Here is a 22689-nt window from a genome sequence, read left to right on the forward strand (position 1 = left end):
ATTCTGCTTAGTAGTCTCGTCTAATGAGAACTCGCTGTACCGTTAATATATTTTTATTTATAGATTGAATATACAGAGTGTTTATAAAAATATAAATGCTATTGATATTTTTAATTAAATGCTCCTTTTATCAATACTGCTACATTAAAAATCAATTTATAATATTTGTAAATCAGAAATATTCAAACAATCTAATTGAAAAATATTTAAAATATCTAAAACTGAGAATTGATATTCATTAAATTGAGTTATTCTTTAATATTCTGAAAGCTTTGAATGATTAACCCTGTCCCTGTTATTGATTGTCAGGATCGGATAAAGTACAAACGAAAAAGATTTACTGTTAGCTATACTAAGCCGAACTATCGCTATCTATCGGTATTTAGAAATAAACAAACAGGGCTGCCTAAACTAAAAAAGATTATGACATTTACCTATATACCAATACTAGGCTGCTTCATCGCACCGAAAAATGCATGTGCATTGTGCGTATCGTCGTTCGAATGTCATTGATGGTATTATAATTGAATATAATTGAATTGGTAGAATGTTAAGCATAAAATATTATGTTTAATTTTTGCAGCAGTATATAATTAAAGCATTTAAACGAATAAGTAATATTTATCTAAAAAAAATAGGTCCAAGGTGTGGCATTAATTTTTCGATTGAAATTATATTGTAATTAGCAAAAACGCTCTTGAATTTTTATTATTTTATTTTATTATTTATTACAAATCTGACCATTATGACTTAGCAGGTTTTCCTAATGCGTCATGCTGGTTATTATACATATTATACAGTTAAACATAAAAAAAACAGTTAAAAATAGATAAGCACCATCCCATATATTTTTCACCAGCTCCTCATCCTTGATGAAAACATCCTTGTGCTTGGCAAGCTCATTGAAAAGCTGGATGGCTGGTGCAAGAGAAGTGTTCTTAAGCGTTTTCTTGGCCGCAACTGGAAAGAATAAGGGATGCGATCGCGACTTTCTAGGGCACTCTAAAGTTCGCAGCCGAAAGTCGCCGATCATTGACTGATAGTTGATTCCACCCCTTAGCAACTTTAAAAAATGCTTTATTGCGTAGAAGCTAAGTATGAAGTTCAATGAATAGTATTCCAACGCTTCTAGAAAAAAGGCAATAGGATACAATCAATATTCTCTTTTGTAGAGATATCTCAGAAATTTTCTTTGAATTTTCTCCATCAACTTCGCTACTAAATTTAATTGATATGTTAAGGCTCGTTATGTTAAAGCAACTACATTATAAAAAAATGTTGATAACACTAAAAGCGTGTATTTTTAACATATAACACCTTTGCATTGAGACTAGATAATAAAATATCAGCTAAAAATAATAACTTGCTATGTATTTTGTTGGATATATTGAAAAAGGTCAACTTTATAATGACTTTTGTTTTTAAGTTTATTTGTTAATCAATCGGTGGAACTTGACGGACAATAGACCAATGCGTCAGTGAATAAATTACACCATACAATTTTTTGCAGCAATTTTTTTTTCGCTGATAAATATGCTATTATTTTCTTTCTCGATAAGGTTTTGATTTTAAGATACTGTCTTCTTTTTTTCCAAACATGCTATATAATTAATTGTTTTTAACATTTTTACTTAGTTTTTTTTTAATTGCATTTTTAATATATTACAATATATTGCTAGACGTGAATGATTTTTTTCTTTACATATTATATATTTCTATTGTATAAGTTAAACATTTGGTATAATACTACTGACTTTCCTTCTATAGGTAATATACTTACTATTCTTATATCATCTGTTTCTTAAACTGTAAATTATGTTAAATAAATATTTTTTTACCCTAATTTATTTAAAATTTATTTTATGTATATAATCTCACACAAAATATCAGGAAAACTGAAGCATTTCCAATTTTTCTCAAAAAAAATATCTTCGTGAAAATAAATAATACTGTTCTACAAGTTGAGAATATATTATATAGAATATGTATATAGGTTAGGTTACTTTATATATCAGTTTAACTTTTGTAGGTTTATTTATGAGACACTCTGTACAAATACATACTTAGGCTCCGTTTCAATAGCCGGCCGCGTTTACGCGAGAAAAACGTGCTTTTGTCTCAAACGCGCGAGCTTTTTTAATTGGTGTCAATCTTTTGATTAATAGCTCGGATGCTTACGATCGCTGTATTTGTTTCGTGGAAGGTAAAAAAAGAGTCTTGTTAATGTATGATAAATAGATGTTGGTTGAATTTATGTATTTCACTAATTAGGCGTATTCCGAGTTTTCGGACGATATGTGCCGGTCGACGCTTTATGATTTACTGATTGAAGAAACTGGCGTCTAAACCGGTATTGTGGAAAAATGTTTAAATGCTTCGGATGTGGCGTTCATTTTAATCATATCAACAAAAAAAATTAAATAATATTTAAGCATAATATAATATATAATATTTTTTAATATCTATTTTTGGTAAGGTCACAAGACGATGACGGATCGTTTTGCCTTTTTTTCGCAACGTCGCGCCCGAGGTTAACAATCTCTGTATTTTGCAACAATATAGTGGTATCGGCGATTAATTGAATAATCGAATTGAATGATGGGTAATAAATTATTAAAATGTGGGAGTAACTGTCGATGTGTTATTTTTTATTCATTATATTATTTTAATTATATTATCATATAAATTAACAAAGAGTTGCCGAATAAATTAGTTGAAAAAATCGCGTTTTCATTTCGAATCGCATTGGTCAGCTTCGTTTGTATTTTATATATCGCCAAGAACACACCGATCAGAGGCGTACCATCTAAAGTGGTTTATAATAGGCGATGAGCATATTTTCAATATCGATTTAATAGTCTTATAAAAATATCAAGTTCAAAATTCTCAATAAAAAATATAATACATACATGTTTTAAACCATATTTAGCTATACAAAAAATTAAAACAAACTGTAGATAAGGTGAAAAAATTTTACTTTATATTTTCATTTTATTTCATAAAATTGTTTTTAGGAATTTGTCTTTATTTATTTTCTATAAACATTTATTCAATATTACTTTAAACTACTAAAAAGTTTAAATATATTAATCCATTGATATATACTATATATATGTATGTATGAATATACTAAATACTGTTTGGTTTTGAAATACAATACATTAATAAAATATTTATATATATAATAATACACAAAAAGCATAAATATGTACATAAAAAGTATTAAAATATGCTTGAGTATGTATTAGTTTTAAGATGCAGTTCTAATTAAATTTAAGTTTAAACTTATATTAAAGATTAAAACAGCCAAAAAGCTAAAGCAACATTGTTTAAGTGTTGCTTACATACAACTTTTTTCGTATTTAAAAAACATTAAAATCATTTTTATGTTTCCAAGCATATTTTAACATTTTAATATATAATGTATGCTAAATTGTTAAATAATTTTTAAGAAAGTAAGTAAAAGACTAATAAAATGAAAGCATGACTAAAGAATATGTTTAAAATCGATGATTCAATTTCTAATCTTGCAAGGTGGTTTATACAGTTCTTTTGTGCGAAAAGATTAACTCATCAAATATTATTTTTTTAAAGACAATGGCATTGTAATTGAGCAAAAATAGGATTGCGAATTTAACGCAATAAAATGTGATGGTCATAGCTAAAAAGGAAGTAAAAACGCATTTGTTCTAATATTTATTTTGAGTCAACCATAAAATAAAATGCTTTAGAAATATTTTTTACACATTGTATCTTTACTTTCCGAATACCACTTTTGTATAAAAGAAAGCACTGAATAGTGCACTTTTACAGGTTCAGAAAATGCTTTGATTATATTAAAAAATGAATAATGAATAGCTTCAAAAGTATAAATCAATGTTTTCTAAACTTTGTTTATATATCATACATTGTGAACATCGCTCTTACATAAAACATGATTAAGAATAATTTACATAAATTATTTATTTATTTTAAAATTATTGTCTAGAATTTAGTTATAATCTTAATGTTAATTCCCTATGTTTTACTCACAACGCCACTTTTAAAATATTTACATTCCATATAGGACAATATAATATATAATAAATAAGTCAGAGATACATAGGAAACGGTTTAATAGTGTGTGATTTATTCAATGTAGTTGATTGTGTAATACGTATAGCAAATTATTATTATTAATATTATGATTTTAAAGCAAAAAAAACGTTCTAATAGGAGTGGAAAACTAAAAGTTAACATTGATGAACTTATTTGAAATTGTTTTAATTACGTTTAATAAGCGATGCACTTTTGTATCCAGTGCTGTTATTTATTAAACAGTAACTGGAAGATTGGACTATCGGAGCTTTAAGCGCATTTGGTGTTAAAAACTGAGTAGGCGCGTTGGAATCAAGAAAATCATTCTTAGGCTCACCAAATGCATTGAAATTAACGATACTTATGTTAAATAACGAATAAAGTTTTTTTTTTGTAAACAAAATTCCAGACTTTAAAGTCAAATACCAAAAAATATTTTCTGGTTTTTGTATATTTACTCTCTGAATTCCTCCTACGCAAGTCTAAGTAGAATTAAAAGTTCAATATTATACTGAGTTAATAGGACAAGCTTTTCTCCACGAGCCGCCCCTGCTTTCGGGCGGCGGCGGGGGGCGGGCTTCGGCGTTCGGCTGTTTGTCGAGCGCAGGCCGCCGCCGAGCCGCGCGCCGCTCGCCGCCGCCTAACCTCGCACGTAAGACCTAACATCTTTTGTTATCCTGACATATTGCCTTACTGCCATTGTCTCCTGACCTCCACCCAATCAACGAACCCTTTCACTAGCCGTTAAAACACCCAAAACCTTCGATAACTTCCGATACCGCGCCGCGCTCCCAAAACGTTGCACTCGAAGCATTGTGCAAATTCACATACAGTAAGTTCGCCAACATATCTATTAAGAAAGCTTTACATGAAATAATCAATGTGTTCGTGTGTCTGTCTGTCTCTCCGTATGCACACTGTCCGTTCGTGTGCAATAAATAAATGTATGTGTGTGTGTGTTCGGCGACCGCTTCTTTAGCGGTACGTTTTAAAACGTCTTTCACTCGCCGAAGGTTTTGTCGTGAAATAATTGACTCGAGCTTATACGGAATAACTCGAGAGCCTTTGTTGTGTCGATTGTTTGCAAAAATCCTTGACTTGTCTGCAGTTGGTCTGTCGTCGTCCCTCTCCTCTCCTCCTCTGCCAGTCGAGCACCTCACGCCCTCGTCCAGCTGCCCTTGCAAGGGCAACTTGACCGGGTGACAAGGAGACACTGCTTATATGCATACGCGCAGTTGCCGATAAGTGCATTCGCGCACCATGTACAATTTAAAATCAATTATGCTTTTAATTTATTAACAATTGCGCTAAAATTAATGTCGTGTAACGTGTGAGTGAATGGGTTTGGCGACTAACGCGCGTCGATGTCACTACAGAGCTTTTCATACAAAAATGCAGAGTTCTGTATCGATTCTGGGCAAAAACAATTCTATAATAAATTCTTAGTTTAACCAATAAAATATGTTTAATAAAATAAATACCTACACATATAAAGGTAATCGCGTGTCGATATCATTCGTGAGCTTTTAATACAAAATTTCTTTAATCTTTTTGCTTCAATAATTTTGTAATATATGTATTGTGTATATATATACTATTATTCTAAATTATACAGAATATAATATTTCAATATATTTTTATAATTTCATCAACAACACGAAAAAATTTTCTTACAAAAAAATATTATTTAAAATATTTTCAGTTTTTATTTAACATGAAATAATATATTTTTATGGATATGCAATATAGTATAGAAATATAATGAAAAGTTTTTAAAAATACAATTTTATTTAGATATTGTTAAGATAAAATTGTCTGCGATATTTTTTGTGTTATTTTTTTGCTAATTTAGTATTTCTTATTTTGGATAACCAATTTCTAACTACTGCCATTTTTGACGATAAAATGTTATTTTTAAGAAAAATTATGCATTAATATTTTATTATTAAAACCAGAAGCGAAGTTTATTATCCCTATGAACATATACATATGTTTAGATTAGTCATGCGAAATAAATAAAATACGTTATGATAAAATATCATATTTTTATCTTTGATTTATTTGTTGTAGGTTTGCAATTGAATAAAAAATATAAACGTTTTCATGTTTTTTAAAGTACTTTAACTTACGTTTTTAGAAATGCAATATTTTTGGTAATAACTTGACGAATTATGTCACAATATTCTTGATTTATAAATAAGGCCATAAAATATTATTTTTATGCTAGTTTTTGGATACTAAATAAAAAATATAATGGTGCTTTTACATTTCATTTAAAGTAATACTTAAGACTCTTAAAAGAACAGAAAAATTCCTCGTGTGATTATTTATTTTTAAATCTACCAATCTATATTAAAATTGTTTATTTTAAATGTGTTTTAATTTGATATAAGTTCCGATAAATACGATTCAAATCAGAATCTTTCAATTGTTTTTTTCAAAGTAATACAATAATAAAAAATGTAGTTGCTATGATAACGGATAGTAATTTAGTACAAACAAGTGATACATTTAAACGCGCATCGTCTAGTGTTTTTTATTTTATTTGTAATATTTTCGTTGTTGTTGTTGATTGCGTTAGACATTTAACTTTTAATTCTTAATTTTCATTAGTTCATTCACGGTAACTTAATTTTCTGACAGTTGTATATTAAGTGGTGATCGCCTTTTTGGATCTTAAGGTTTTTGAAACACTTTTTGGTGGTGGGTTTTAAACGAATGTAAATTTCAAAGTCGTATATGTCCTATATTTTATGATATACCTGTTTAATATTATTTGGTATAATGCCAGCTGTCCTTTTGTATTTTTATTTAACTTAATAATTACTGACAAATTTTGTATACTGTTTTAAAAATGTATATATATATATATACATAACCTTTCGAAGTGATTTAATCATCGTCATATTAAACCGACGAACGGGTTTGGCGCTCATCGTGCGTCGATATCACTCGCGAGCTTTCCATACAGATTCAAACAAAATTAAATTAATGATGACGCGTCGCTCTTTAATGATTTAATTCCAATCGATTAACGCCGATTGATTAATTATAATTTTTCACTTTAGACATTATCGGCGCACTTCACGCGATGTTTATCGCAAATTCGTGTTCTCTTTGACCTCATGCGTCGTTTTTTCATCGTTCTCAAAGCAAAAAATATCGACGAAATCATTTACGAACACGTAAATCACCGGTTTTCGGGATACAAACCGTGTGGCCAGTCAATAGGTGTGCCGCTTGACTCACGCGAGCCCGACAGCCCGAGTACATGGGATTTTGCACCCGGCGGCACGATGCTTTGAAAAAGAGATGACAAACCTTTGAGTTTTTCATAGTAACACAACATTTAGATAGATGATAAAAAATCTACGAGTCTGTGTGTCATTCTCCGGCAAAGTTCATAAACTTGTCCCAAGACGCAAGTCATGTTTGGGACTCGAATGTCAGCAGTGAGCAAACACGGCACGCGTTGGAGTGCAATCTAATTATCATATTGTGACTATGGCTTTTTAGCACGTGAATCGAACGCGTCGCTTAACGGTTGTACTGTTATGAATCATTTTTTATTATCATTGTATGTTTGAGTTTTTTGTCGATTCGCAAAGTTGGATTTTTGGGTTCGCGCGTCCACGGTTTCGTACGTCTGATATAAAAATAAAGAGACAAGACAAAAGACGGCACAAATTGGGATGCGACCGGCACGATGGAGCCGCAGCAAAGGTACATCTTCGTAAAGGCAAATATATTAGAAATAAATGTATGTGTATGTATAAATTATGTCTTATGTACCATACGCTTATGTACTAATATAATTAAATATTATATTATTAGCTAGATAATACTTAATATATAAATACGTTTCTGATAAATTTAATATCTTAGAAAAAACATTAAAAAATTATATCTAAGGAAATTATTCATATATTAATTATTAATTGTAAATATAACAAACATTTTAACATTAATACTAATACCAAGAAGTAATATCTATTAAATACATAGCGATTTAAATGTAGTATTTATATTAAAGCTGTTCAATTGCATAGGAACTGTTTTTGAAAAATATTCTTTTAATATAATTTCACTAATCAGTTTTGATTTTATTCTTTTAAATATAAAATAAATTTATTTACTACATTATAACCAGCATAATAGACCAGTCTTATAAGTTGGTGTCTAATACATGGTGAATATATGGTGAATCCCATAGAGACCATAGTGTTTTCTATCGTGTTTAGAAAATTATAATCGAAATTATTGATTATTATATAATTAAATTCAAATCGATTTTCACATATTAAATTTTCCTCAAATTTTCATTTATTGCGAATAAATATAGTGTTGAATAATTAAAATTAAACTAGGTTATACATATTGGATGGTATAAAATTCTCAAAATAAAATAAAAGTAATTACAGCTGAGAATTTTTGCCAAGAAATCGACAAATTTGATCGTGAGCTATAATTTTATCTAGTAATTGAATATGCAATGCAAATAACGTTTTAAGTCTTAATCTAGATTTTTATTGAATAACGTTATATGAGTGATTTTGCGATTTCAACCAACTTAAACATAACACTAGAGTTGGCAAAATATCTACCGGCAAATGATAAATTATTTTATATAAAAAAATGTAACGTTTTTAATTTCTAATCCGTTGTTTTCTAATTTTTTTTATCGTTTTTAAATATTTTTGGTCAATTTTTTTTTATTAATTTTTTTTAACAAACGTTGTAAATGATCCAAAGGTACTTGCTATCATATAGTAGAGCAACGTTACAAAATCATACGTTATTCCACAATTGAAAATTTTCATTCTTAACAAAATCCAATATCGTGTTATATAGATACTAGTTAGGTATGAAAAAACTTTCTGATGAATAAATTGTAAAATATAATATTATAAAAATCCTAAAATTAACGTATGTAAATCTGTCAATGATTTTTAACATTTTAAAGTTGACTATTTACGTTCTTAAGACTTACAACGTTATTCGCGTCGCATATTTAATTATTAAAATATGTCACTGACTTAGTATGGTGTCTCACTACTTATTTATTAGTTGGTAATTGTGTTTACCCCGTTGTTGCATGCTTAATAAAAAAACGAAAGGTATTTAAAAAATACAAAAAAGTGATTTTTTAAATATATTTAATATATGTATATAAATAATACATAAGTGCGTTATTTAATCTAATTTCGTAAATTGGGGGAATGTAAAGGAAAACACAACTAATATAGATTAATATTCATATTTTATGAAAAACTTTTTGCTACAATAAATAGATAAATTGAGTGATTAAATACTGTATTATTAAAACATATTAGCTGAATATCGTAAATATTTTATGTAAATATTATATAAAAATTATGTTCTTTCTTCTCGTTATATTCAATGTATCTATAAATAATACATACATGCATCACCACATAATTTCGGCAATTAAAGGAATATAAAGGAAATAACAATTAAAAATGCAACAAATAGTGATTATTATTAATTTTTTTGCTAAATTGAATAATTCTAGTAATTAAATAATATATTATTAAAACATATTTCAACAATTTCAGATTTTAGCTTTAGTTTGCTTATTTTTGCAATAAATAGTTATAGTGATTGTTACACCTATAATAGTGACATCTGTAATGTTACAAAGGCAGATTTTAATTTTTGGATTTTCATGGAATTTTCGCACAGCTTTTAATTTGTATAATATAATTTTTAAATATTTCACGCAACATTATTTTTAGTTTTGTTTGACAAGCTACACAAAAATATGTTTTATTAATTTTATAGAATTTGATATGTTAAATTTATTTAAAGTTGGATTTAAGGCAACGTGTGACGTGTAGCTTTAATTACGCCACCATCAATATGTGAGCTATAATAATCATCGATCCATTGAGTATGTCACACATTCTGGAATTTCACAGGACAATAATTCTGATCCTTTTTTTCTTGATAACAACATACATGCGGCAATAAATAACTCTTTATATTTATTATATGCTGATGACCTGAAAGTGTTTCATAGTATTTGCACAAATTCAGATTTATTATCTTCACAGAAAAACATGGAGTTTCTGTGAAGATAATAAATCTTCAACATCGCCAAGTGTTATTTTCTAGCTCTTCTTGCCTTGCTGAATTCTCTTACAGTTTAGGCGGAGGTGTTGAAAGTGATGTAAGAGCAGGGATGAAGATTTTCTATGCACATCGCCAATGTTTGCGATAAGACGTTAAGGATGCTCGGCTTCCTTAACGCCTTATTGCAAACATTATACTTCAATAATGTATTGACAATACACGTTCTGTACGATACGCTAGTTCGTAACGTCCTAGAGTATGATTTCGTTATCTGGAATCCGAGTGAAGCGAAGTACTCCTTTTTGTTGGAGAGAATTCAAATATAATTTCTCAGATGTCTGAGTACGGGTCGAATCTGCGTTTGTATCCTAGTGCCCTTTGCTGGGAGCGTTAAGATACAATTTATTGCATTTTCGTCGTAGCGTTTACTCAATGAAGCGTTTTTTAATGGTGATGTGTTAATGTTCGATGATTTTCGGCAAGTGTGCTGAAGAGTCGCGACCGCGTTCCTTATTCTTGCTTGTTGCGGCCAGGACGTCAGCGCTTGAGAACGCTCCTCTTGCACGAGCCATCTAGCTTCTAGTGAGCTTGCCAAACACATTAATATTTTCGGCGATAGCTGAAAAAAATATGGGTTTGTGCTGATCTATTTCAGATTTTGCATTATTTTTTAATTTGCAAAGATTTTTTTGCCACAACAATTAAATAATTTAATTGTCTTTAAAATTATGTGCTATCAGTTGTTTTGTGTTGTGTATTTTATTATTGCAACTTTTCATTAAAACGAATAAATAATATGATTGGATTAAAAAACGTTTGGGACTCTTAAACTTATCACTGATTTTGTGTTGTATAAGTTTAATAAATCTTATAGTTGTAACATAAATTACATGTAATTCGTTATATATTCTATTAAGATGTATACTGAAGATTGGCGTAATATGCCGGCAATAAACAGTGTACATATAAGGGGCAGTGGATACATTTTCTTGCTGTTAAACAAGATATTCGAAATTTAAACAGATAAGTTGCGTTGATTAAACTGCCTATTCAATTTTTTGTAAAAAAATGTACACGAGATCTTTCAAAATAAAATTGTTTATGACAAAAATATTTCCTTCTAATATTTAGTATCAACAAATCTGGTTTAACTAAAAACCAGTGCACTTATCCGTATTCTTTGAACACGCATACAATGGTCAACTCACAATCTTCAGTAAATGAGGAAAATGATTATTAAGAATTTGTAATGCCGTGAAAATTATATATTTTTTTAAGTTATATATTTGCATTATATTATTGATAAAAGTTAGATTGCATTCTATGAAGCAACAGTTATTATCGAAATAAAATTTAATATTTACCAGTGTATGAATATTGCACCGTTGTAAGACGTATGTGTCGCCACCCATACGCTGATGTGCAAAAGCTCTCTTGCACATGTGAACACAAACACATACAAATACATACACACACGAGCAGTGTCCAGGGCCTGTTATATAGCCAACTAATAATCTAGTTATTTTGGCAAACAACCGGTTTTGTGCGGCCAACTCGGCGGGCCTGGGACGCATCCGGTCTCTATTTGAAACACCAAAGTATGACATCAAATTTATGGACCCTGTGACCTCTTAAATCATGCGAGTCGTGTGATCAATAAACTAAAAGATAGCTGCAGCCGAGCAGCCAGTACGACAAAGTGCGGGAACTGTTAATATTGTGGCGTGGCGCAACGGCTCTTACGAAACTCGACTTTTATGCGTTTCGTTTATTATTATATTATTCATTCTCGCTCTCGGCTAATTGCTTCCGAGAAATTCCTTGGAAAAAACGATCGAAGTTATATTTATTTTTGCGATGATGCGCTATCAATTTTCGCGGGTTGATAAACCATAGTTCAAGAGCAGATTATGTTTGACCTATGCAATCTTTGTTGAGCATCGTATTTTATTGCATAAATTAATTATATTGTAAGACTTAAACTTAAATTGTCTAGCTCCAATTAAGTAATGGCACTGCTACATATGTTATTAATTTAAATTAAACTTAAGACTACCGTGACCTAACAAGCTACCCCGAAGCATCACAATGGTCTAAAAATGATACATAGTATTATTACAATGGGAACATAATAATAAAATCCAGTAAATATACATACAATATGTTATACGCAATAAATATATTTTTAACAGTGAATATAAATATTATCTTGTATTATTTACAAATACAAAATAGATTCTCAATTAAAAAAAATTTAGTACAAATGTGTAATAAAATGAGCATGATCAATAAAGTGTGAGCTTTAATCGGGTTTTTTAAAAGTTCCCTTTTTTAGTGTTAAAATCTATAAATATGCAATTTTTGCGATATCGATAGAAAGTGTTCTAATTTTTTTATAACATTTGTGGTTCGTGACAACAGTTTCGAAAAGTTATTTTAAAATTTTTGAGTTATCTTGAACTTTATCCTTAAAATTAAAAATAACGTATTCAGTTTTATAAACCAAACAAATATTTTTAATTAAACAAATTTATTTAAAACTCATTTTTATTTAATACATAATATATTTAGTATATGTTTTCAATTTTTTTCACTTTTGAAAATTTAGTTTTCAATTTTTTTACTTTTGAAAATTTAATGCAAAAAAAACTACAGGTCATATGCTAATGAATGTTTATTTCACTGAAAGAATACAATTTAGAAAATCATGTTCTAAAAATATTTTTGTTTAAATGATTACCATCCGGACGCTGGCATTCCTCAAATCTGGCACCTAGGTTTTGAAACTTTAGGAAGCAAAGTGCGTGGGATCTCTTGTCATATTTTCACCTTAAGTTGGTTTATTAAGGTTAGCTTATTCAAGTAAACACGACTTTTGCCTGCTCCATAACATGCAATTATGCTTATTAACATGTCCGGTCAAATGAAAATGAGCTTTTTCGAAGAACAAAATGTTGTTTAATTTTTGTGAACCGCTCGAATATTGTCCCAACAATCACACAAGAATCGTTGTTTTTGTAAAACTGTTTACGAAGAACGCGCGTTGTTCCCCCGTGAAGCGATCCATTGCGAATAAATTTCCAAGGGTAAAATTCCCGCGCGCTATTGCCTGCGCTTCTCATTCACACGATTTCAGCTTAGAAGCGATTTCAAAAGTGCAAAAACTTATGGTCCATCCTGTAGATAAAAGAACAAATATGAATACATTTTTCGATATATTTAATAATAGGTTTCTTTTTCTATATAAATAAAACAATGTTAATATAGAATTGGGCGTTAATTTTTAATATAAATAATGACTAGTTTCCGTCGATTTTATTTTTGATTTATTTTTTTAATAATCGTTTTAACTTTTAATTTGGGCAAAATATTAAAAATATCATTTAAATCGCTTTTTTATTTTTTATTATTGTAGGTAATATGTTACTAAATGTTGCTAAAGTCCCGATATTTAAGTAATAATTATGGATTTTTATTGTAGTTGTATGAAGTAAAAGTTTTTTTGCAAATAAATCGCTTGAAAAGCACATTTTGTAGTTAGTATTGCTATCAGTGGAAATGGAATTAAAAATTCCTATTTTAGAGATGAAATTTACATAGCATGTGTCCGAATTGTCGGAGTATTATTATGTTTCTACAATGCATAATATAGTTAGGTAGTTGCACTCAAGTTGTAAAAATAACTAATATAATTTATAAGATTTGCTATTTGGAATGAACGATTTTATTTTTACTCTTTGCTTTTACTTTGAATTTTATTTATATCTTATAATATAGAACACATTTTTTATTATTATTTTACTTATTGTACCTTTTGGTTGAATATGCTGGCATTTCTGGTTGATGCAAAGATGCAAATTATAATTTTATTGCGTAGCATTGTAATTACAAAACGCATTTGGTTCCAGCTCAAATTTAATATCCGACCGATATTACCTTTCGCGTGTCATAAACGATGAAAAATGCGATACGCCAAGTGGAGATCGATAAAAATTTTCTTCAGCGTCAATATAATAAATTTTAATTTGCATCGCACGGCCGCTGAGGGACATTGTCGTAATACGATACATTAAAAATCGTTCATGTTGTATGCAATATTGGCATTGAAGATTTATTATGCAATACAATCGCGGTCGGCCGGTATGATTTTTCATCGGTTGAAGGGTGATTTGATAACTTTCTACCGATGCTGAGATTAAAAACGGCCGATTGTTTGGACTGCTCCGGGTACGCCTTCAGCCAAAGTTATAAGCTCTTCGAATTGGACCGTAAATCTGCATTTCGGTTATAAGCTGTCAACCGTTTCTTTCATTAAGCCCAAGTCATAATTTATCGTTTTTTTCCCCGGCTCGGCCTGCCCGCCGATATATCTTAGTTATTTGCGATCTCGTTACCCTCAATACGACCACTCTGCCAATTGGTCGTTCGCCAATTGGAATACCTATACCTGGCCTTATCTCTCGCTCCTCAAAACGTACGACGTGACTTGATTCGACAAAGGGCGATTGACGGGCCCAAAGAGCAAACTGCCATTTCGACGGTTTTTATTAGCTAATATTTGATCCCAAGTTGTATCTTGTTCGAATCGATTCTGGTCAGAAGTATACATATAAAATTATTTTTTATAATACCTTATAATTAAAATATAAATAAATTTAATGCACGCAAGGAATATTTGTATAAATAATATTTTAAAACATTATATTTGGAATTGACAAGTTTCTTCATTGCATCATCATAAATCTCACGCCTAATTTTCTTCTTTAGAATCCAATGCACGCCAATTTTCCTTACTTTTACTAATTGCTTTATTAGGACAGCTCAAGGCGCTTCTTATAATCGTTTCTATTATCGATCATTTAACATATATTTCATCGGTGACATTACAATCATTTCTTCATCATAAAAGTTACTTGTTTCTACTTTAAATTTATAACATTGATATTCTTTAGACAAATTTTAGTTATTCGGGGATATTTAGTGAAAGTTTTTTAGTCTATCGTAGGAATAATCTGATCGTGAACAGGGTTAAGAAAATGACACAGTATAGCATTTTTCTAAACTAAGGGGCAGACGGTTAACGAAAGCCCATCTCAATAGAGAATGCTTCTAAATCATCTGCATACAGAAAAAAGCTTAAATTAGTAACTGTCGTATTTATTTTATTAATAAATAGCAGATGCAGAGAGCCCATGTTGAATCTTTGAGAAACCCTTGAATGGTTTAAATAGTCTTTCTTCAATCAGCCATTATAGGTTTTAAATTGTCTTTGATCGCACAAATAATTCAAGAGCAACCGAGTTAATCATCCGAGGAACCGAAGTCCGACAATTTTTTTTACTAATAACCCATGACAAACCTTATTGAGAACCTTCTCAAAATCAGTATATTGCCATCATGATTTTGTCATCGTTTTGGTGAAATACATAAGGTTAGTAACAGTGGATTATATAGCGAACAACACTTGTTCTCTTAAGTTTCATAAAACATATTATAATGAACCTAAATTATTGTGGAATTATTCTGTTAGTTAAAATTGAAAGAATTCATTTTTTTTATCTATTTAATATTTGTTTTAGATAATCAAGCTAAGATACTAAAATTTGTCAAATTCATAATCAAATATTAAATATTTAACAAATTTAAATTTATTACGACATTTTCTTATTGTAAGTTTATAGTTTAAACTATTAATTTTTTATTGCAGTTATTTAATTTTATAGCTCATTTGTAGTACAGTGTTATTTTTAAGCGTTTATTTATAGACGTGCTTTCAAATCGATACACACACTTTGGCCTTAAACCATTTATAAATTATTGCGAACGCGAATATAATTCAATTTTAACCGAGGCAAACATAATTTAAACGACCGTCGCGTGAAACTTGAGCGCGCTCATTGTTCTCGTACTCTTTGAGGTCTCGTTTTTCGTTTCAAGACCGACCACCGAGGCTTTTCTCCAATACTTACGATCCGAATCTAAATATATTCGGCAAGCAAGACCAGGTGTATTGATTGATACAACTAAAATATGTATACGTAGGCAGTGTGTGTGCACTTGGGCTTTTTCGGCCGCTAACGAATGCGTATCCATTTATTCATAAGACCGGCTTCGGAGCTTTCAAGCTCAAAGCGATACGTTAACCCACATATTGCCGGCGTAGAAGTTACCGACGCACATTGTTTAGACGTAAGTTATTTATTATTATTATTACACGTAATGATATAATATTATGTGATCAACTTGTGAAATTTATGTTGGGCGGTATCGTTATAACTTATATTGCCATGTACGTATGCATATGTATATGTATTTGTAGGTAAGTCTTATGAACTGTTATTTCTATAAAAAAATACAAAAAGCAGTAATTCATAACTTTTATTTATAAAAAAAATCTGGTAATTTTCATCGACATAATCATAATTTCACAATATTTTTTTAGTCTATATTAATAGATATTAAATCATTTTTAAATTTAAATGTTATTTGGCACTTATTTAGTGTTATTTATTTCTAACAATAGCGACAAAATTTCTATTGTAATAGTTCTCTAATATCAACACACAATTATTTAATCTTGAAAACACCGATTTAACTCTGTCCGAAATGAATTATTCAATGGTTCATAAGCATAACGACTAGACGGCGTTAACAGCATTAGAACTTACAGTAACTACCAATAACTGCTCTCGAAACCTCTGAATGTTGAATATTGTTATTTAATATCGTTATTATGACACATTAAGAAGGCATTACACAGATCTAAAGGATAGATGGTTTTATTCAAGAAACGATCGCATGGTTGTAGTCGAGGATAAATGTTAAATTATAAAATATGCCACCATATTTATTAAGATTAAAATGAATTTATTCCAGCAATTCATGATGAATTATTGTATTGATGTTATTTGTCATATACTACACGAATACACGTTCTTTCTTTAGTTGACTCTGACTTTATTCTCAACGGTGAACTACATCCTTTGAGCATGTTTCTATGCGCAAAATTGATGAGGTTGCAGATTGCAAAAATTCATTCGTCGTGTTTCATTCATTTGCGAGCGGAAAACCTATATATTATTTGTGCGCAGATATTTCTAATAGGATTTCGCGTCGAAAGTATCTTTCCGGTTGGGTTGCAACATGCGCAAATAAATAATTGGTCTTTTTAACTGTTACAAGATTGCAACGAGCTTCTTCTTCTTCTTCGGAGAAGAACAAGACGACCATATAGGGCATGGTGTTTGTGTCTCGAAAGTCGTGATTCATATTGACTACCTCTCCGTAACTGACCCGGCCCTAGAAAGACCGGCCACGATCCTATTCAGACTCCGATTAGGAATAATACAATTTCCTAAGCGAACAGCTAATTAACAAGTTTAAACGCGATATTTAATTAAATTCTAAAATGTATTATAATATCTCAATTTTAACATCTTTATTAGTGGTACTAAAGCGGATTAAATATGTATTCTTTTTCATGTTGCTTGCTGTTTGTTACATGCTCGTTCCGGACATTTTGCGCAATTGTATTATTGTAGTGATAAGTTATTGCCAGGAGATAAAAAGTAAAAGCGGCAGTCTGAGTCCAGAACTGAGCAGATTGCGTTGCCGGTTCTCGTTTAGCGATTAGACATGCAGCTAGTACCGCTGCCTCTATAAGCTCCCACTTCATTAATCACCGCTTGTGTAAGCCCAATGCAGGGATTGTACACCAGTGGTTTACAGATCATCACCCTTCATAGTTTAAATAAAATCACAATATTATTTTCCATTTCGATATACATCAGATAATTTATTAATATAATTTTATTTTAATCTTTTAAACACGAAGGAAAAGTTATTTTTTATAAATTATCATTTTATGTGAATCTACATACATTTGTCTGCTTCTAAAGAATCCAGTCATCTTAAATAATCAAGTTGAATTCTGTATTTCATGTGTCGTAGATAAACCAGGGTTTACGTAAAGAGTGAAGCGGCTGATTTATCGGTCTTTTCCGTAACGTAGCTCCACTTGGTTCTATTTCGGACGAACTCTTGTGTGTTCAAGTCGAAAGCTCAAGCGTATTCATATTTTTACGTTCGATTTGCTTAGGGGAGGTTTAGTGCTCGCCCAATTTTTGCTGCAACTGGCAATTATAAAGATTTGGAGACATGATTGAATTTATTAACCATCTGTCTTCTTACTAGAATATGTTGTATTGTGATATATATACCTGACTTGTTATTTCGTTGTGCCGAAAAATCTAGTGGCATTGGTTTATAGTGCTTTTTTTTAATTAAAATTTTAATAATCACTAATAAGTGATTATTAAAATTATAATTCCGATCAATCAACACAGATATAATATTTAATTAATATTTTTCTAATCTCACGGATGAATATCGTGGTGATTAATTAAAATCGAGTCAAGTCGTACCTATCTGATATTGAAAATTCTTTAATAATAAGCTAATACAGCTCATATGGAATATCTTATATGTATTAAAAATAAAAAATATCGTTTATTGTTGTCAACTCCTGTAGAGCGCGGAAGGCTTCTTTAGAAGATTCTGAGTTTTTTACGTTATTTGCTCTCGGTTGACCACCGTTTCCGCTTCTTTGTATTAAAAATAGTTTTATTTTTGGTCGATTGCTTTTCGATACTCAAATATTATTTGGTTATCATTATATTTAATATATACTTGAGTCTATAAAAAATTAATTAATGAAACACTGTTGCCATCACAATAAAGTTCTATTAGAAGTTTCGTCGAGCTCCGTTTGGTGATATAAATCAAATGCTCTTTTCTCTCACATCACAAGAGTTGAACTCATGTGTGTAAAGAGGCTTTACCGCGTTTTGTATTTACAAGCGAACGTCGATGCAACAAGATTCCGATCACGGATTTGTTCAGTTGTCGCCGTAGAACAAACAGCGATCGCTAGACACGATTTGTGCACCGATTGCGCGACAATCGACGATGGATACCTCAGACAAGTGGTTCTCAAATGTCTCCCTTTCAAACGCACACATAAGTACGTTTATTTTTAAATAAATAACAACATGAATTATTTGATTAAGATAATACAACAATTTAAATTAAATGCAAAAGAAAATTTATAATTAACTGAAAATTAGCAATGATATTTTGATTGATTCTATGCACCAAATGGACATATTAAAAACCACTCTCTAAGTAAATTTCTAAATTATTTTTAGGAAAATCCAGAATATTTATGTTTTCAATTATTGTAAATTTTGTCAAGTATTATCTTCCAGTTATTTTTCTTACTAAATAACATTACACGCGAATGTTTCAAAAAGTTTATTTTCAACTGCCAAAGCGTGACTGTTTAAACTATTTAGCGACATTCAAATTATACACAGCCGTAAATGTGGCGTTTTATGCATGAATTTCGTGTTAAAGCGCCATGAAAACGCGACAGGTACTATCACCTGCGATGACATGGACTTTCGTGACTAGGAAATCATTGACAGGTTGCGAAACGCTGTTTCGCAAGTCAGAAGTATTATTTCTCTGCGATACCGCGGTTAACTGTCTTCTCGGCGACACGCCAGAAAAACCATCATTCTGTCTTGTCGGCGTCGTAACTTTTAGCGACAGGAAAACAAATTTGCCGACCAATACATTGCATACATATATTGATTACGATGATTGTTTATTGAAACGCATTTGATTATTTCATACAAAGCTCTCGTATTCGTATAATTTATACGTTTTGCACGCCTCAGCGTTTTTATAGTTACATGTTTTTTTTGCTGGATTTAGTTGCACTCATTGTTCGTGGTGTACACTTTTACTTTTTACTTCGATATACGTTCGCGTCAATGTGACGAGTGTTTAACGCTGCATTAACTGGTTAAAATGTGAAGTGATTCGAACTAGACACATACTAGATAGTGAGTGATTTTTGGTGAACGGTTCAAATAAAATCGGGAAAGATGATGGTGTATCCGGATCCGAGGTGGGAGTGCCCCCCAGCAGTCACACCACAGTTCGGATTCTACGAAGATATTGGATTCAGAGGTAAATAGTCTAATGATATATAATTCGCATGTGTTTGATAGATTTTATACTATTTGTTTTAAATACACGTTTAAAACTACTTACATAAAATTAATTTTATATGATATATTAATATATATTTGTAATACGTCGGTTTATAAAAATATACCTTTAAGAGCTAGAGTAAATTTTGCATCTGTTAAAACCGGAATACTCGGAATACTTTACAAGACATTGGAAAATAGGAATAGATACTATTTGTATAGTATATCATCATTATTGGCCTGACAACCTAATATGGGTCTTCGCCTCCTCTAAGAACGTTCTCCTTCTTCTCCGGTCTTAGCATATTTTGTTACATCGAAAGTTTGATCTGATTTATTAGACCGAAATAACATTGATTTTTCTGATTATATTATTTTTTTGATATCCTCGCTGATGTCGTTCTTGACTGTTATCTGACTTTCTAGGTATAAAACCTGTTGACACATTCAAAACATTGCTCATTTATTATTATATTTACAGGATGCTGTCTCCGTTGAGTCATAAACGGCATGTGTTTTATTTTCTGCTCGTTAATTCTTAGGCCTATTTTTTTGGCTGATACGCAAGATCATTAGTGGCTGTTTTGACTTTTTTGACTGGCATCTCTTGTTACTTTTTCCAATGCAATATTAAACAGGGAAATTCTCTACTATTTTTTCTCCATATGTTAGCATCCGGCTCGATATTATATTTTATATGCTGTATTTAATAATTTTTATAGAATAAATTAATCTAATAAATATATTTTAATCCTTAATATCACAAAAAAGCAATTTGGCTAGCAAGCATACAAGGTGTGATAAAAAAATACGGTGAATGAATTTTTATAGCAGCAACTGCTATTACTACATCAATTCGAATTAATAAGTTTGATAGCCTGATCCATTGAGATAGTCAGTGTCAAGTTTGAATAAGTTGTCACTTGTTAGTTTACTGTGTATGTCGCGCATCATGGATTACGAACAGCGCGTTAACATTAAGTTTTGTTTTAAGTTGCAAAAAAGTGCCAAAGAAGCTCGTGAAATGTTAAAGTCAGTGTATAGCGATAATGTGGTGACTAAGAAGACTGTTTACAAGTGGTATGAGTCGGTTGAAGAAGAGCAATGGTCGGGAGCAAACGTCTTTTGCCCTCAAAAACAGCCGAAAAGTTCAAAAATAGTTCGTTCAAACAAGCAATTGACTATTCGAGAGCTTATTGAAAGTTCAAAAATAGTTCGTTCAAACAAGCAATTGACTATTCGAGAGCTTATTGAAGAACAGAATATCTCGTGCGGGTCCATGCAAAGCATTTTTACAGATAATTTTTAAATGAGATCCTCCCAGACTTTTGACTGACAAACAGAAGGAAAATCGTGTGTCAGTTTGCACAGAATTTAAGGATAATCTTGATGCATATCCGGACTTTATGGTCAAAATTATAACTGGAGATGAAAGTTGGGTGTATAACTATGACCCTGAGATGATAATGCAGGGTTCCCAATAGAAAACGATTGGCTCTCCTCGCCCTAAGAAGGCACGTCAGTCAAAGTCGAACGTCATGGTCATGCTAATTGTTTTTTTTTATAGTGAGGTCATAGTGCGTTCAGAGTTCGTTCCAAGGGGAACCACTGTAAACTACAAATATAACAAGGGCGTATTGCAACGTTTTCGAAACGATGTACAAATAAAGAGAGCATAAAAATCGGCCAATGGCTCACTGCTAGCTTCTGATCCGCGTATTTTTGGCCGAAAAAAGATTGCTGTCAGTTCACATCCACCTTATTCTTCAAATTTAGCACCGTGTGACTTCCGTATCTTCCAAAATTAAAACCGTGCTAAAAGGAAAACGTTTTGCCACCATTCTCGACATTGAGAGGGCCACAACGAAGCAACTAAAGGCGCTTCTGAAAGAAGTCTTCTAAAAATGCTTTCAATCATGAAATCAACGTTGGGATAAGTGCATCGCTAGCCAAGGAGATTACTTTTAAGAAGATTAATTCAAATTTGATGTAAGCTTATTACTTCGTTAAAATTATTCACTGTTTTTTATTACACCTCGTACGTGATTAAATAAAGCATAGACATGAGCTCACTACTGGTGAGAACATATTTTATAAATATCAGCTGAATCAGCGCGTTGCTATATTGACGCTGAATAACTGATCAACAGAGTTGCAATGCAAAATTTTTTTTTAATTCCAGTAAAATGTTTTTTTAATAACAAGCAAATAAAAAAAATATTATTGCCGCGCGTGAGTTATGACTTTGTTGTAAGTAAAAAGCTCCTAGTTATAAGTTTTTATTCTAAAGGCGAATGAAATAATGATGTATAGCTATAATTAACACGCATAGAATAATCACACAGGTGAAATCGAAATAGCATGAAAATATTTAGTGTATTTATTTTTAGCTTTCAAGGGTAAAGTAACTTAATTTCAAGGCCATTGGGACTCATATACAGAAATAGAAAGCATCTGATTA

The 22689-nt window shown here is 30.8% G+C and overlaps 1 protein-coding gene across 4 annotated transcripts in view; it reads left to right on the forward strand.

Annotated features, from left to right (window-relative positions):
• Window positions 1-22689, forward strand: part of lft (Limb expression 1 family member lowfat) — a 116723-nt gene that overhangs the window by 74780 nt on the left and 19254 nt on the right. Inside the window, exons 1-2 of one of the 4 annotated variants that reach the window (XM_088201398.1) lie at window positions 4674-4909; window positions 19922-20205. The exons of 1 other annotated variant lie outside the window; for it this stretch is intronic. In XM_088201398.1, the coding sequence (XP_088057524.1) occupies window positions 20121-20205 (85 nt within the window). In that variant the 5' untranslated portion in view covers window positions 4674-4909; window positions 19922-20120. Of the gene's footprint in view, window positions 1-4673; window positions 4910-19921; window positions 20206-22689 lie in introns of those variants that run through there. 2 more of the 4 variants (XM_088201397.1, XM_088201399.1) reach the window with 2 other exon arrangements.

Source organism: Plectrocnemia conspersa, unplaced genomic scaffold (genome assembly GCF_051122295.1).
Source record: "Plectrocnemia conspersa isolate PC_06_02 unplaced genomic scaffold, ASM5112229v1 ptg000013l, whole genome shotgun sequence".
Classification (NCBI taxonomy): Eukaryota; Metazoa; Arthropoda; class Insecta; order Trichoptera; family Polycentropodidae; genus Plectrocnemia; species Plectrocnemia conspersa.